The 16,865-nt window shown below is 47.1% G+C and overlaps 1 protein-coding gene across 1 annotated transcript in view; it reads left to right on the plus strand.

The window, feature by feature from the left end:
* rad51b (RAD51 paralog B) overlaps positions 1-16,865 on the plus strand; it is a 31,632-nt gene that overhangs the window by 7,774 nt on the left and 6,993 nt on the right. Inside the window, exon 9 of the mRNA XM_084483802.1 lies at positions 3,665-3,743. Within this exon, the coding sequence (XP_084339928.1) occupies positions 3,665-3,743 (79 nt within the window). The remainder of the gene's footprint in view (positions 1-3,664; positions 3,744-16,865) is intronic.

The raw sequence follows: 16,865 nt of genomic DNA on the forward strand, positions 1-16,865 counted from the left end.
CTCTATAATGAGTGGGCATCATTTCAGAGTACACACAAGTAGGTTTATTGAACTTCTTGATATTTATGACCTACACAGGTTCACTTCTGGGCAATTATGGTGAAGTTGCTGTCATGTGAAAAACCTATATTTTGTACGCTTTTATTTTGAAATGGCAAAAGCTCCAGACCCTTCAGTAATAGCATTTGGCTCCAGAAAGCGGAATTCCTGCCGGGTTTTCCCTCCACCCAGACACTAAAACAGCTGATTTCACTCATTATTTTCACCCTTGAGTTTGCCTAAATCACAAATCCAGATGGCTGACTCCAAACTCTGGGGAGGACTCTTATTTTCTCAAACTGTATGTCCTGCCGCTTCCCAGAAATGTTCCACAACGAGTAAATTCCCAGGTTATTGGGAATTTATCTGTTTATTAAGTCTAGATTGACCCTGGAAACGCTAAAGGGGAGCTTTCAAAACCAATAGGCCAATAGAGGTTTGAGAAAGGGTTCTCTCGCTCTCTAAGGTCAACGGCACAGGGAAAAACAAAACTTCTCTTTCTTTCTTTCTTTCCTGTTTTCCTTGCTTCTTTCTTTGCCCACCTGCACTGCAAAACCCTACACACACACACACACACACACACACACACACACACACACACACACACACACACACACACACACACACACACACACACACACACACACCCTGTTTGGGAAAAACAGCGTAAAAGGAAAGCGCCGGACCACAACTGCAGGTCCATTGTAAGTTCATTGTTGACTCTTGGTCCAGCTCGGTTCACTGGACCCATGCAGGTCCAGTCTTACAGGTCTACAGAGAGCGCGGGCCCGAATGACAAACCCCAACACAGTTTCTCCAGCCTGGTGAATTCAGGCCATTTCCTCCAGACTCTTATTTTGACTATACAGTCACTGACCATCCAGAGGTATTTCCACCAGCATATGGGGCTTTTATTTTGATCTTTTTTTTTCAGTAGGGGCCTGACCACGACCCACCTCAGGATATTACTGTAACCGAAACTCGGGGGGCTGTTTCAACACGATCGCGACCGAAACACTATTAACTCTGTTGTTGATTTTAAAAAAGCAAAAGAAAAAAAGATTCTGTCCATGTCAGCAAGGCGTGTTGCCCGCTACGAACATCTTTGCTTTCCAAAATAACAGTATGGACTGGTGTGATTTTTGAATTCCTGCGACCTCAGCACCCATGCTATCTAATAGCAGAGTGTGTATAGAACAGACACTCCTCTATCAACAACCAGTGAAAAGCCCTGACCACACATCGGCCGCTCTGTGGTTCGGAGGCAGGGAAAACTATACCGATGGAACTCGCTGCGTATAAATTACAGTCGCTTTGAACGTTGGGCGAAGTCCTGAGGTATCCTGCTGAAAAGTGGATTCATCTCAATAATCACATTTTCATGGAAATTCAAAGAAAAAACGTAAAACAACCAATAACTCAAATAACTATTGAAACCCATACAGCGCAGTCATTTCTGAGGTGTTTCTGAAGGGTTTTTACACAGACTGGGTTTGGGGGGGTTGGGGGGGGGGGGGGGGTAGCTTTCCGTCACATTAATGACACGTTGCCATGGCTGCGGCCGGGAAATAGAAGGTTGGGCGCGAGGCCCATGGGCTCTCGGCTCGCCACGCTGAACCGAGCCGGGAGTTCGTTATTCACACTCGCCGTAATCCAGCGGGGTTAGCCTAAATAACTGATTACACACCGCAGGTAACAGTATCCACTGTGAAACGGGGCACAGGCCCGGGTATTTTTAGCTGGAAATCAACAAAACCTTGAGACATCTGCAACGGGTTAACGAGAGTGGGGGGGGGGGGGAGGAGCTGTTGTCCATTGGCCTCAGCACCTTTGGAAAGGGGCGGGGCCATTACCCCAGGGCATAGTGTGGCGATGGGGGTTATTCCCAGAGTCTCCCTTTCCTCATGCCCGGTTGCCAGGCCGCCTCATCGAGACTGCAAGGATTCTGCAGTCAGTGCAGTAAGGGGAATTGGTTTATAATAACTGGGAGGGGGGGGTTAGAGACGTGACTGTTATCATTGATGCAGCCGCCATCCAACATCCCACAAAGCGACTGCTAATCTGACTAAACAGCAGTAAGAAATCATCCCATGATAAAATCATCATGACATTGTCAGAATGTGCTCTCATTTGTTATGGTCAACCAACGCTGCAATGCACACAGACCGCAAACATAATATTAACAATGGAAATCCACAAACATTTGAGGGGCAGACACACAGGGAGGCTAATTTGCAGAAACAGGCCTTGTTTGAACGAGGAACGCTGGTTCCACAGAACCGCAGATGGAAGATGGATGACACAGGAACCACATAAAGGGAGCTGGGGGATACAGTGAACGCATGAGAAATGAAGGGAATCAAACCCATGGCCTGTATTGCGAAGGGATGATATATACATATATATATACTGTATATGATGAAGGATTGAGGTCAGATTCGATTGGGTTTGACGTAAGTCTCTTGGGTAATGCGGCCCCGGGTCTGTGCTTTCTACATTTGGTGCGGGATTCTTAACCAAAGATTCTCTGAAACCCGACGAGCTGGCCAGCATGCTAGCAGTTAGCTGCTCATCAAGGACTGTTCTTCTATTGATTCTCATCTAGGAAAAAATAACCAGTTGGGACTAGATTCCCTGTCGAGAAATTCCTCTTATCTTCTAATATCAAATATTACCGATCAGGCATTAACAAGAAAATGGCTCACATCTCCGGATTCCGAAAATAATTGCAATCATGTTTCAGTATTTTGAAGGGGGTGGTTGCTACGTAAACCGACATTCCCCGATGCAATTGAACTCCCGGAGTTCCCATGAAAACGGTTCCTCGACAGTGCTCTTTTCTTTGGAGCGTGCAGGGCTCTCGTGTTTCACATGACTGCTGCCTTGAGTTTTATGACCACGGTGCGCATGGCAAGCGCTGCACTCCTCGCTCCACTATGGCCGGGCTGGAGAGAACGCAGCAGAGAGCCTCTTCAGGGCCAGCGATGTGGAGAGATAGCACTGTGTTGTGGCTTTTCTTATGTGGAGCCCAATCACGCTTAAGGCAGTGGAGAGGTTTTGGCGCCTTTAGTGAGAACCCTAGTGAACTTCTTAGTTCTGGTTGGATTGAGTTGTCAAAAATGACGATAACTACTTTGACAAAGTCATGACCCGCCCTCCTCTGCCTTTGATTGGCTAAGCCTGATGAGTGCAACACAACTACTTGGCTAGGTTTAAGCAACAGAACTACTTGGATAGGTTTAAGCAAAAAAACAACCTAGTTATGTTTAGGCAGCACAACTAGTTGGTTAGGTTTAGGGTTATTGTTAGGCAGAGAACCCCTTCTGAGAAATGTCATCATCAGGCTCAGCCTGCCAGTAGGGCTGGCCATGGCTTCACCACAGCAGAATTTGTTAGTTATTTCCTCAGAGCTGTGAACTGTAGTAAACTGTTGTTAACTGCTGTAAAGTGCTGTACATCATTATAAACCACGGGTAACTTGATACCTTGTGAACAAACCGACATTTCCTGTCTCCCATCCCCAAGTAACCATATTTTGTTCTGAAGTCTGATATTTTTTACCCTCTCTTTCTTTTATTCTATTGTTATTCTCTCTCAATCTCGCTCTCTCCCCCTGTCTTTTCAGATAGTGATAGCCAAGTCTCCAGTGGCTCCGTACGCTGTGTTGAATTACACCATCCAGAAGGAAGGCATCTGTCTGGACGGTGAGTACCACAGCCTCCTCGCGCCAAGGGAACAACTGTGATTTTCCATAGAGTGAGGGGAGAGACAGACAGAGAGAGAGAGAGAGGGAAAGAAGTAGGGTGAGAAAGCAGTGGCCAACCTGTGTAACTAAATTCCCATGGCATTTACATTTTTGTTGGCCTTTATTTATATGTATTTATATTATACAATGTATGTAGTATCTTTATTTATTTATTTATTAATTCGGACTGATCAAGTTTCATTGAGACTAGACATATCTCTTTTCAAGGGAAAACCGTTCACAAGCATTCATACACAATCTGTGAAATACACAACTCTGCTCTTGGCCTGTAACCCATAACAGTATACTACTCTAGATTCAGTTATGACCCTTACTGGCCGAATTGAATGTCCATCCACCTATAATGTGACATTTGTGTACAACATTGAGGCCTTTTTACCATTATGAATCTTACAACACCTACTACTGAGGCTGACATTCTGAATTTAGTGAAACATGGACAAACAAAGGTCAGCAGTTTAATTAGCCGAACACACGGCATCAAACACACGCCCAATCCAAATAGACCACTGTGGGGTTAGCTGGTGTGGTGCCAAACCCAGATCCAGTACATGCTGGTTCTGGATGGTTCCTGTTCGATAACGAAGGGGATCAATTATATGGACAACGGTGGTCTATCCACCATTTGTGTCAGTCATTTCAGTGGGTGTGTTTAACGCTGGGCGGTGTGTGTGTGTGTGTGTGTGTGTGCGTGGGTGTGTGTGTGTGTACTGTTCCGCTCCACCGAAGCCATCGAGCATTGCGTGTGACCACCGCTCCGTCGACTCTTTCATTCCGCTGGGAATCGCTGCTGTAATAACCAGCGGAATGTGCACAACCGGAAGTCTGCACAAACCGGAAGCATTTCATCATCATTTCATTTCTTCAGGCTCCAAATGTAAGAATTGCAGAATTTAAATTCCCGAACGAACACTATAGCGTCAGCTCACTACTTTGGCTCATAAATGATGACGTGGCTGGGTGGCTCGACCCGCGAGTACACTCTCCATGTGGTTGATACACCGCGTCGGCACCACAGGTTCAAATCCCTGACATATGCTACATGTCATGCTACATGCCTACTTCCCTGTTCCTTTTCACTGTCATTTGGTATACATATGTTTAGGGGTTACTGTGAATCTGGTCTGGTGATGGTGATGGCGGTAGGGGGGCTGGGGGGTGTTGGATCTTAACTTGTTTTGGGCCCGCTCCTCCTGGGTCTGGCCCCGTGGTCCGCTCCCAGGGAGACAGCTCACCTCTCCAGCAGATGTCCGATGATGACAACACAGCTGTTTTTGAGGACACGCAAATCTCCATATGGAAATATCTCATGGAAAAATAGAGTGAGAGACAGAAAGACAGGAGGTAGCTTGATGAACTTAATCCTCACCCGACCATTACCTCATTATCTAATATTGTAGTCATATTTCCAGTGTATATACACATTTCAATGTGTATATTATTTAGTTTTTTCTTTAAACTTTTATTACATTTCATAAGTTTGACTTTTATTGTTTTGTACTTAACATGTATGTGCTTAGCCCTTTCAATCAGAATCTGAGAGAAAGCCAGAGGGAGAGAGAGACAGACACTGAGACACAGAGAGGGAAAAAGAGAGACAAAGAGAGAAAGAGAGTGCTCACACCACCTGATTCCATCTGCAGTTTGGGACCAATGAATAATGACATCTCCATTGGAGTGACGTGGCCAGGACTTAATGCTGTGTTTGTGTGTGTGTGCGTGCGTGCGTGCGTGCGTGCGTGCGTGCGTGCGTGAGATAGTTGTTGGTGACCCATTTCTGGCACCAGTTGACCATCGCCTCTACTTTGGCATGGTTGGAGGCTCGACTGCTTGAAGCTTCTTGTCTGTAAGGTCTCTTAGCAGATAATTGTAAAGAAAGTAACTTACAGTTGAGGCACAGAACAATCATATCATGTATATTGGAGAAGCTAATCCAATACTAGTTGCTCAGAAAAACAACAGGGCAGAATAGCTATTGGAATTGGAATGGAAATCCCTTAACCAGCTACAACCCCGTGCTTGATATAAAGGATGGTCAAGAGATGGAGGGGGGTCTTCCATTTACACCTGTATCACGTTTTCAGTCTGGATATGGTATAGCTGACCACAGGCTTAGAAAGCCAATGTGAGTGGAGTTCTGGCAGCTTGTACATGGCTTGCATACAATAACTTGTTTCCCTAATGCTCCCACTGTGCCAAATAAAAAAAACCTAACAGACCCAGAAGTACAGCTGCTACCAGGACACAAATTAACAGGTGATCTGCGGCAGGCCGTAAAAAATACAAATATGTACTCAATAACTGTCTCGCACTTGTGGATGAAGTACTCACCGTAGCCCCACCCTACCCTCTGCTCATTACAGTGCCAATAGAGTGGACACTCAGAGACCCCCCCCCCAGTCCATTTCAGATGTTCAAACAAACATGTCTGTCTCTTGATGAATCACACTCGCTCATGGAAAGTTTTGTGCGATGAGAGCAATTCTGCAGTCCCTATCAACTGTTTACTTCATCTTCTTGCCAACTGCTGATAACAATGAGTCAGGGAGGTTATTCGGCAAGCGATGGGACACGACGCCACAACCTCCTCGCAAAAAACCCTCCCTCAATTTTCCCACCGTCGTATCAAAGACTTCCTCGGGTGGGAGACGGCCTTTCACTCTCACTCACCCTCGCACACACACACACACACACACACACACACACACACACACACACACACACACACACACACACACACACACACACACACACACATCATTAACGGAGTCGTGTCGCATGCACAAAAAAACACGAGTGCTCTTCCAACCTTGACACCTGCCAAGATTTTATTTTGCTTTATGAAAAGCACGCTCTAGTTAGCTAGTTAAGTGGGAGAACGTTGGTTGTTGAAAACGTCAAGCAACGGGGACTTAACAATGTTAGCATTCATCGTCCAAGTCCGAAAAACAGTCCTTCAGTCTTTGGTTTCATAAGAACTCTGGATTGCCGTCGCTATAAACTAATCTCAATATGTGGATTTTCCTTTTATTTTTGCTCTCCTTAAGTCCCGGGGAGGTATAAGCTCCATGTTGAGAGTTAAATCCAACAAGTCCCCTCCCTCTCCCCCATTAAATGACGCCATCGTCATCTCCGCCCAGCGCATGTTTCTTTGATTAGTGGCGTCCCTGCGACATGACATGACTTCCTGTTGTCTGTCTCCGTCCAGAGAAGAGAGAGCTGGGGGACCACTGGGTTCTGGTTCTGGAGGCTCTAGTGGTTCTACTGAGGCTCTGTCAGGGGAGACGCGTGGTAAAAGCTGACAGATGTGGAAACGCTAGCGCTGTCTTGGAGCATCAAGCAAGATAACCCTACGTCCATGACAGTTAGAGGCTTTTACAATGGCAGAGGGCTTTTTCGAGTCGTAACGACCCAAAGAGTTGAGCTTTGAGATAAAGGAAGACAAACTTGCCAACTATCAACCAGAGGTTGGAATCCGTGATTTCACAAAATATTTCCTTGGGTTTAAGAATGCAGTTCTAAAATAACAATCAAAGCTGTATTAATAAATAGGGTTGTGTGAGGACATCACAGCCCAGTATTCATAAGGGGGATTCTAGTCAATAAATATTAATTAGTGCTGCTTTAACTGAGGTTTTGGTAAAGGGGGTTGAGAAACACGTAGACCCCCACAGGTGAGTGTGGTTGAAAGAGGCCTGATTCGTTTAGCTTTTAATCTTTATCTTCAATATTGTGGTGTGTGTGTGTGTGTGTGTCCCTGTGCTTTGACATGAACAAACTGAGGTCGAAGGACGTTTGCTTAGAGCAGTGCTGATCCCAACCCACCAAGCACCAATTGAAAGACCCTTCCGTCCTAAACGTGCTTCTCGGGTTTCCCCATCGCCATGGTTTCCGTTGCCCCCGGCTTCTCCCTGTCCTCAGCAGCCGTCAGACGACACCGCTGTGATGTCACACCTCACATGGGAGTGTTATCAATCCGGACACTAATGCCGCCATGTGAGGTTCGCTTACGGCCGAGCATGTCCTCACCTCCCCCCCCCAAACCCCCTCATCCCATCCCCACTGGCACACATGTGCTTTGATTATGCAGATCGCGTCACAAACACTTTTGGATGAAACGACCAATCGGAATAGCATCGCTCCGTGCTCCATAGAGGGGTGGGAGGGGCGATGGGGGTTGTGGTGGAAATGGTTACGGTGTGAAGGCGTGAACACAGCCCTCGCTCCAGATAGCGTACGGGAGACGTGGCACGTCCTCTCTTCGTCTCGATATCAGATTTTTCAGAGGTGCGGCACCGTGGGACCTCGGGTCGTAATGTCTGGCCGCCGGGCACAACAGTCAACAATCAACAGTCGACTTCCTTTGGCGGCGGTCTATGGGCCGTAAAAGTCTGGACTCAAATCTAACTCCACTGATGCAATACTCCTCAGACAGGGAGCTGGGCTTATCCGACAGTTTCCCTTGATGCACTTAAAGCGTTGTATCACCTGTTTATCTGGCGGCCCAGATCATGGCGCTCGCGTCTGGCGGGGAAGGTTGGCCATAAACAACAGGTGTTCCAGGAGACGGTAAGCTCCTAGAGCGGTTCCCTAACTACCAGTTCATGTCCCTCAAGGTGATCGAAGAAGACCTACTCCCTAGCCATATTACTCTTGTTTATCTCTTTGTTGGGACATCCAAGTAATCCCCCCCACCAATGCTGGGGCCATCCCAGGTGACATTGTATTTATGTGTTCATGTGGTTGCTTTGACGCAGACCCCCCCGTCCCTGCAGTCCCTGTGAGACCTCAGTGGAAAGGTTGGCGTGCGTTGGCTGTGTCGCTGTGTGTGAGAGCAGACCAATGCGGCCGGGTGCCAGCTCCCCATGCACCTCTGTTAAATGAATTAATTCATTTGGGTCGCTAAGGGCCTTTCCACAGTACGCATGGAACAATCTGCTTTGCAAAAGTAAAAGTATGAATACCCTCGGAAAGAACGCGTCGCACTTTAAACGTTAAACCCTTTCTGGTGAACTCTCTCTAGTCGAGTAAAAGTTTTTAAATGTTTATCAAGACCCCTGCATCCAGACCTCGTCTCTCACTGTGTGACCTTATTGTGTGAACTACCTGAAAACTGCAACGCCCTTTAAGAAGCTGTAACGCAACCTTCAACATCGTACTCGCATGCAATCTTCCCTCTGGAGATCCTGACAAGTGGAAAGCCAGGCAAATCACCTTTGGTAGCAGTTTCTTTCCCCCAGCCAACTAATGAGGAAAGGCTGCTTCTGCCTGTACTTGAATCAATTGCATCAGCCTTTGTACCAAACCTGAACTTCAGTCAGGTAATTGATAGGTGTGTACACCTGGAAACCCACAATTATCCATATTCTAATTTCCTTTGACTGTTTTCAACCACACTTGTTAGTAGTCAAAATCAGTAAAGTTTCAATAAATGATACTTTATGACAACATAAATAGAACAGTTTTGGGGACAAAGGCAGACACGGCCTCGGATGAATCACTCTAACTCCTCATTGCACATACAACAACAAACACACAGGGATATTGGAATGGCAACTAACGACAGAATTAACAACCAACACAAACAAAAAGTGGACCCACCACGAATACCAATGTTTGAAAAAAGGCTCATACAATATGTGAGTACTGGGTGCAGCTCATAGTTCTGTTGTCGCTCCTCTCTCTCTGGCTCTCTGGGAAGCCTGCGTCTTCTTCTCACTCCGCTCACGTCCCTCGGGTTTCCTGCGGTTTCGAGGTCCTTCCTTTCTTTGCCAAATGTTGCCGAGCAACGTGCCATGGAACATGTCTTGTCCTCCATCCGAGTTCACGGGCGGAATCCAAAGCATTCTGCGCGGTAGCACGAAGCGGCCGACACGCTTGGCTTCACAGTCTGGAGGGCTATGCGTTTAGCGCGGACACGTGCGCAAATGGACACAACCGTGCATTTGTGTCTTTAATCAGAGAATATAGTGGAGTTGGCTGTTGCTTCATACATAAAGGGCAACGTGTTTCATCGATGCTTGCTTGTTGCATCAGTGGGGGTGGGTAGGGGCAGGGTAGTCTACTGGTCAGCGCTTTTGATTCCTAGTTAAAAGGTTCTGGGTTCGATTCCTGAAAGTCCACTGTCTACATGGTGGCTGGCTGTGTTACAATGTTATCAATTTCGAGGTTTATTGCCTGACTGTATCTCATGGGATTTCCCATTGAATACAAAGGGTGTTTGACTCTCATTTGCCTTATCTCTCTTCCGTCTCCTTCTTAAGAACCAAAGCTCAGCTGGCAAGCAGCAAGGTAAAAGCTTTCTAGGTAGGTCAGGAGGTACATACCTTGTTACCTCTCCCTAACCTAGCGTAGGCCAACTTCTATCATCCTACCTCTTGACCAACCTGCTAACTTTGAGGACACAAATTGAGTTTTGGGACAGTTTGTGCATGAATATTTTCCAATTCCATTATACTACTTCTTATGTGGCAACCATCCATCCCCTACGTATACTAGCTACTTCACTAGGTTCTTAGCATTTGGCAGTTGTTCCCTACCTAGTATTGACCTACCTGTACACGGTTACATTCTCATTCTCAAATCTTCCCTTGGCTCACTCTGAGTTGCAGAGTGCCAACATTTTTCTTCACCAGGTCATGAAAGCGGTGATACATGAACAGATCTGGCAACCGGTGTCTGTTATCGTCAGCTGTGTCGTCAATCCACGTTGTTTGTTTCGCTAAGGGTACTTGGAGGAATTCAAAGTATGAACATTTGTGCCAACCCTTGTTTTTTGTTGATGTTGTTTTCTTAATACCTCCACTACACGCTAATTCATTGGGGGTCCTCACAAACCAGTTGCGCTTTAACCACTAAGGGACGAGGGGTCAACATGAGTACATGAGTATTTAACTTGGACAGGAGTGGTGTTCACTAAGGTCCTCAGCAGCTCATTGTGATTCTGGCTCTCCAATCCCCTTCTTAGTTCTGAGGCTTGGTGAGCAAGGTCAATGGGGATAGGAGACGCTCAAGTTACAATGTTCTTGAACAAAGAGGTTGGTGTCTGGTTTCCTTCCCCAAAGGATTTGATCATCTAGCCACAAAACGTGTAGTCGACAAATCAAGTTGTTGGATGCACCGTCAATGCAGGGGTGGATATCCTTTGTTAACAAAGTAAAGGTCCTCCATAGTATTGTGAGTCAATCATCCGGATCATACAAGTGACCCAGAAGTATGACTCATGACTCGGGTCTATTGACTCGGTGTGTGGGCCGAGCAAGAACGTGATGGGACGCTTACTTTCGGGAATGTTTCACCTCTTTGGATCACTTGATTGACAACCTCGTCTGCATAGAAAATGTTGGCGGTTAGAAATGGCAAGTCTGGGAGTTTCAGGTTCTGCTCCCTGCAGCTCTGTACGTAGAAGATGGCCGTGGAGCCAGGTACAGTAAGGTCTCAGTCACGCAAGTGGTTTGGACCCATCAAAGGGGGTTGCTGGATGGCAGTAAGAACGCTTGCAAGTCTGTCTTCATGTGTAGTTCATTGGTTGTATGTACATCAAAAGGTGAAATCTGAAAATCTAAAAACGCTTGGGAGTCTTTTGACCACATTATTTCAAACGGGTTGTCTGTTGCATGTTTACGAGCCAAAGTTCTCAGACGCTGTTTCTTTCCTTGGTTACACACTTGATGCAGTTTGCAGGTCTACGAAAAATGGTGTACTCCACCACATTGCGTGTTCCAGTCTGAAACCCCACAGTGAGCAACACATCTCTGTATACGTTCGCCTCATCCATCTCATCCTCTCTGGTCTCGGCCTCACCAGGACTGTACACAAGTTCATCGGCGTGTGTGTGTGTGTGTGTGTGTGTGTGTGTGTGTGTGTGTGTGTGTGTGTGTGTGTGTGTGTGTGTGTGTGTGTGTGTGTGTGTGTGTGTGTGTGTGTGTGTGGTCCAGCCTCTCCCGGTTCCGTCTAAACTAACAGAGCGGTCCGATGAGGTCAGGCCTGCTCGGCGCCGAACCAGAGTCTGCTTGTTTGAGGTCCAATCAGTTGATAGGCTGTGGACGGGCTTGCGTTAACCCCGTGTGGCCCTGCATGGCCCCGCCAGCCCGAGACGCCCCACAGCAGAAGCCGTCAACGTTTACGTTTCACAGCGAGACATGGAGTCACTCTGCAGACGCTTTTATCTAAATCGACCTGCGAGCCCGGCTGAGGATCAATCACAGCATTCCATCAGGAAATGGAAGTTGCTACATGGCATTCAAATTTTCTGCAAGAACATGTTAGAACAAAAAAATAACAACTGGACAGATTTCGGAGCAGCTATTGTAATGTTTTCGTACGTCTCAAGCTAGTTTGTTCCAATTTCAACACACAGGCTGAGAAACTAAATTGCATCAAATTGCAAGGGTAGGCATAGTATGTGAGAACCACATAATGAGAGAGAGAGCAAGAGAGAGAGAGAGAGAGAGAGAATTTTGAGGCTTGGAGTAAATCCCTTCAGAAGGGATCAAAGCTGCGGCTCCGTGTTTAATACCAACAGGATATTGGTGCTCCCAGAGGCTTCCCCCACTTCCTGTTACACACACACGGCCGCTGTTATTTCCCCTGGAATTGCTTTGAAGACAAAGTCCTACTGTAAATAGAAAACCACTTGTGATGGTTACAGTTGAAAATATCATGATATATACGTTATTTATGACTCAAACCAAACACTCCCAGCAGACGGAGAGAAAGCGACAGAGATAGAAACCGAGAGGGAGAGACAGAAAGGGAGGAAATGGGATATGCTGTGCTGGTGTTATTCCGACCTGCGGGGCTCCCATGGCAGCGTTTCGGTGACACAACATCCTGGACACTGACCTGAGCAAACATGGCTACAATCATAATAAGATACAGACGCACCACTGTGGACACAAGGGGAGAGAGAGACAGAGAGAGAGAGGGGTCAATAAGTATTGTGTGTGTGTGTGTGTGTGTGTGTGTATTCATTAAGGTCGTTTTTGATCCTTTGTAAATCAAATGAAATTGTGTGTGTGTGTGTGTATTTGGTATCCTTGGGGGTGACATGTTTCGGAAGACGATGTGTCCCTACACGTGATAAAGGATGGGTGTGTGAGCATACCAGATTTAGTATCTTTGTGGGGACTTTAAGTGGTGTGTGTGTGTGTGATTGTGTGTGTGTGTGTGTGTGTGTGTGTGTGTGTGTGTGTGTGTGTGTGTGTGTGTGTGTGTGTGTGTGTGTGTGTGTGTGTGTGTGTGTGTGTGTGTGTGTGTGTGTGTGTGTGTGTGTCGTCGCTGTTGGAAGTGGGGCAAAGTGGACCAGGACAGTATGAGGCAGAGAGAGTAGGTCCTCCAGTGAGTAGGTTTGTGTAAACGTACACAGGAGCCTGTGAGAGACACGGCTAATCCTGGGGAACAGCTGGACCTATGGGCCCACAGCAGGCCGGGGAGGGGGGGCGGGATGTTGGGGGTGTGGGTGGCGGTGGTGGGACGGTGTAGTACTCGCCAGTGTAAGGAAGAAACCAAGGTACAAAGGAGGCTGAGGAGAAGAAGGAAACATGGCCATGGCCTAACACAGGTACCACTTGTACCCGACAAAAACGCACACACACACACAGACACACAGACACAGACACAGACACACACACACTTCCCCTCAACACAAGAGTTCAGGCCCCACTAGTGGTTTAAGGGCAATATCACTTTTGATTGTTCTCACCCTGTCTGGCTAAATGTAAGTGTCTGGAAACATAGGTAGGAATATCGAGGTACTGCTGTTTCTCCTAAGCTGTTCCTTTGTTGTCTTTTAGCTCCTCTGTTTTGAGACCCTGTTGTTGTTAAATTGTAGAAATGAGTTTAACCACATCAAATTCATGTTCATGTGCCAAACTATTCCTCCTCAGTGGCCATTTTATATGAGCGTCTTCCATAGGTTATATGTGTCTTGTGTTGTATGTCTGCCCTACGAGTTGTGAGTCTGCGCTTTGATTCATGCATCTGAATGCTGGTTGCGTCGTGTTTCGCTCTCCAGAGCCTGCCATGTTAGCTGCAACACAATACAGCTGCTGCTTGTTAGCCGTAGCTCTGGCTGCACATTAAATAGAGTTCTAAACATGAGAAAATAGAGCTAGCCCTGAGGGAGTGGATTGCTCCTCTTTTCAAAGTCACGTCCTACTCATTACCATTTCTGCTAACTTGCGAGTCTGCTAGTTATTAGGATATGCTACATTAGTAGGGGATGCTAGCACGTTTTTTGGAGATGCTAGGAGGTTAGGCTTATGGTAGCAATGGCTTTGAATCGCTTACTCATTTGAGCTTATCGCTAATTAGCTTGTTATGCTACATTTGCATGGGTGTTGCAGGCCTAATGGATTGCAGTGCATTACTAGCCGGCTTCATAGCCTATTCAAAATTAGTCATTTCGCTAACTGAATTCTACGCTAGTCTGTCAGAGCTACCTTTGCTTAGGGATTGTGGTAGCCTGTTGGAATACTGGTTGGGTATGGGGTAGAGGTTATAGTCAAACCTGTGGATAGCCTGTTTATTAGTCTTTTAGCTAACTAACCCGTGAAGTAGTTATTAAGAGGCGCTACATTTGCGTTACCTGTGTACCCAAATGGTCACCATTTGATGTAATTACTTTGTGTACTGTTTAGGCCGCACTTCTCTCTCTTCCGCACAAGACGGAAGAGAGAGACTGACAGAAGGACAAACTAGAAAGAGACTGACAGAGGGTCAAACTAGAGAGAGACTGACAGAGGGACAATCTATAGAGAGACTGGCAGAGGGACAACTAGAGAGAGACTGACAGAGGGGACAATCTATAGAGAGACTGACAGAGGGGACAATCTATAGAGAGACTGACAGAGGGACAAACTAGAGCAAGAGAGACCAACAGAGGGACAAAACTGAAAAGACAGGGCAAGAAGGAGAGCACATTGGAGAGAGCTAACCTAAAGAGAGATAGCTGCAGACAGAGTGAGGGAAACAAAGAGAGAGGGAGAGGTTAAGTCTGTTTCCTGCTGGAGAATGAACTAGAAGCAGCTCGTAATCACACTGCAGGAATGCAGTCCGGACCGTGTACACTGCAGAACACTCCCCTCGCCTCCCCCTCCCTCTCTCCCTCCCTCCCGCCTCACTCCCCCTCCCCCCAACACACAAAGGCCTCTTTGTTCTGCCTGCTCCCTTGTAAAGACCCCTCCTCCTCCTCCTCTCCCCTCCCTCCCTCTCGCTCCCTCTCTTTCTCCTGTCTTCAGTACTCTAGTCAGAGTCCTTCTTGTCGTGTGTGTGTGTGTGTGTGTGTGTGTGTGTGTGTGTGTGTGTGTGTGTGTGTGTGTGTGTGTGTGTGTGTGTGTGTGTGTGTGTGTGTGTGTGTGTGTGTGTGTGTGTGTGTGTATTTATCATTACTCAAGGATATACTTTTGTATTGTTATTGTTGTTATGGGTTTGGATTGTATTGAAGCATTCTTTTATTATTATATTATTTTTTTATTCATTAACTCTTGGAGGGTATATCGAAAAATCAAGTTTCATATTAAAATTGATTAAAACTTTCCTGCCCTCCACAAATGAGGTGTAAGTATAGTTAGCATACAGTAACAGCATAGCTCGGATCTCACCACCATAAGCGAGTCCCCATGTTTAGCCATTAACTACGTCTTCAATGTAGACAAGCATGTACTGCACCTTGAAACACATGCACACACAAAAATGTACACATTTACATGCCCGCATGCAAATACACACATCAACTTCTAGACACGCAAATGTGGACAGCAACTCATATTTCACATAACACACAAACCTAAACCTCGGCCCTGCCTACTTCCTGCCTCTCATCGCCCTGTTCATGATCTGGCAGCGACCACCACCACCGTCACCTCCATGACTAATAACCAGAACCTCTGGGCAAGAAGACAACGAAACGCCGCCATCATGATTCACGGCTGGCTCCCTGCCAGGCCCCGCAGCCCGACCCTTGGATGATGAATGTGTTCAAATGCGTTCCATCACAGCCCCTGGTCCACTGGCCAAACGGAGACGAGACTCAAGCTGTTGTGCTGTGGAACCAAATGGTCCCACGTCTTTACACAGCTTTCCACGTCTGTCCACGTCACATCGCCAGTTTGTTTGGTGTCCCAAGGAGTGGAAGGGTTATGTGGCCATTTTGAACTTAAATTATTATTTTTTTTTATGTTTTATTATAGAGTGAGATAGTTTAGAATGTATGAGAGATAGAGGGGAGGACAGCAAAGGACCACGGGCAGGATTCAAACCCAGGTCGCTGCGATCAGGACCGAGCCTTAATGGGACTCGCTCTACCCGGTGAACTTCTGATGAGGTTTGGTGAATCAGGCAAAACTGCCTAAAGAACTGGATGATTATTTTTCGGTAAAACGTTCAGTTGAGGGTGGAACAAATCAATCTGGTAATCGGCAAATAAAAAACGGTTTATTTATTTCCAGGGCCTCTGAACTCGACAAGCTTCTAGACACGTGGCGGCAGTGTCCTCTCGCGCTCTCCGTCACCACCTTCAACTGTCAAACAAACAGGCCTCGCCGCGATCCCCTGGACCACGCCGCGGCTCTTATAAGGCGGGAAAGCGACGCGACGCATCCCTCTGCTCTCTCTCTGTCGCTCTCTCTCTCTCTCTCTGTCCATCTTCCAAACACCTCCACCTCCTTATTGGGGCATGCAGGAAGCTGAGGCGAGGAGTGAGTCAGCGCCGCGTCACGACGGGGTCCACGGTGCCGGGGCCTGCGGTCTGAAGGAAACCTGTTAAACGTTAGGACCCCCTCCCCCCCCCGCTCCCGTCCCAATCAGACCCAGAGCACGCAGATGTCCGGTGATGACTCTCGGGCTGCAGTTTGCACACACTCCCCCCTCCCCCCCCCCCCCCTTTCCCCCACCGAGAGGTCAAAGGTCACATAGCGACAACAGTGGGTTCACGCAGCCCCTCTGAGGGTCAGGTGAAGGTGTCCGGTCGGCGTGCGGGATGGGAGGGAGGGGCACAGGGTTACTGCACTTGGGTTTACGTTTACTTAAGGAGGGAAGTGATAAACAGGAGGTTTCATAA

This window comes from Micromesistius poutassou (assembly GCF_964030765.1).
Source record: "Micromesistius poutassou genome assembly, chromosome: 19".
In the NCBI taxonomy this organism is placed as follows: domain Eukaryota; kingdom Metazoa; phylum Chordata; class Actinopteri; order Gadiformes; family Gadidae; genus Micromesistius; species Micromesistius poutassou.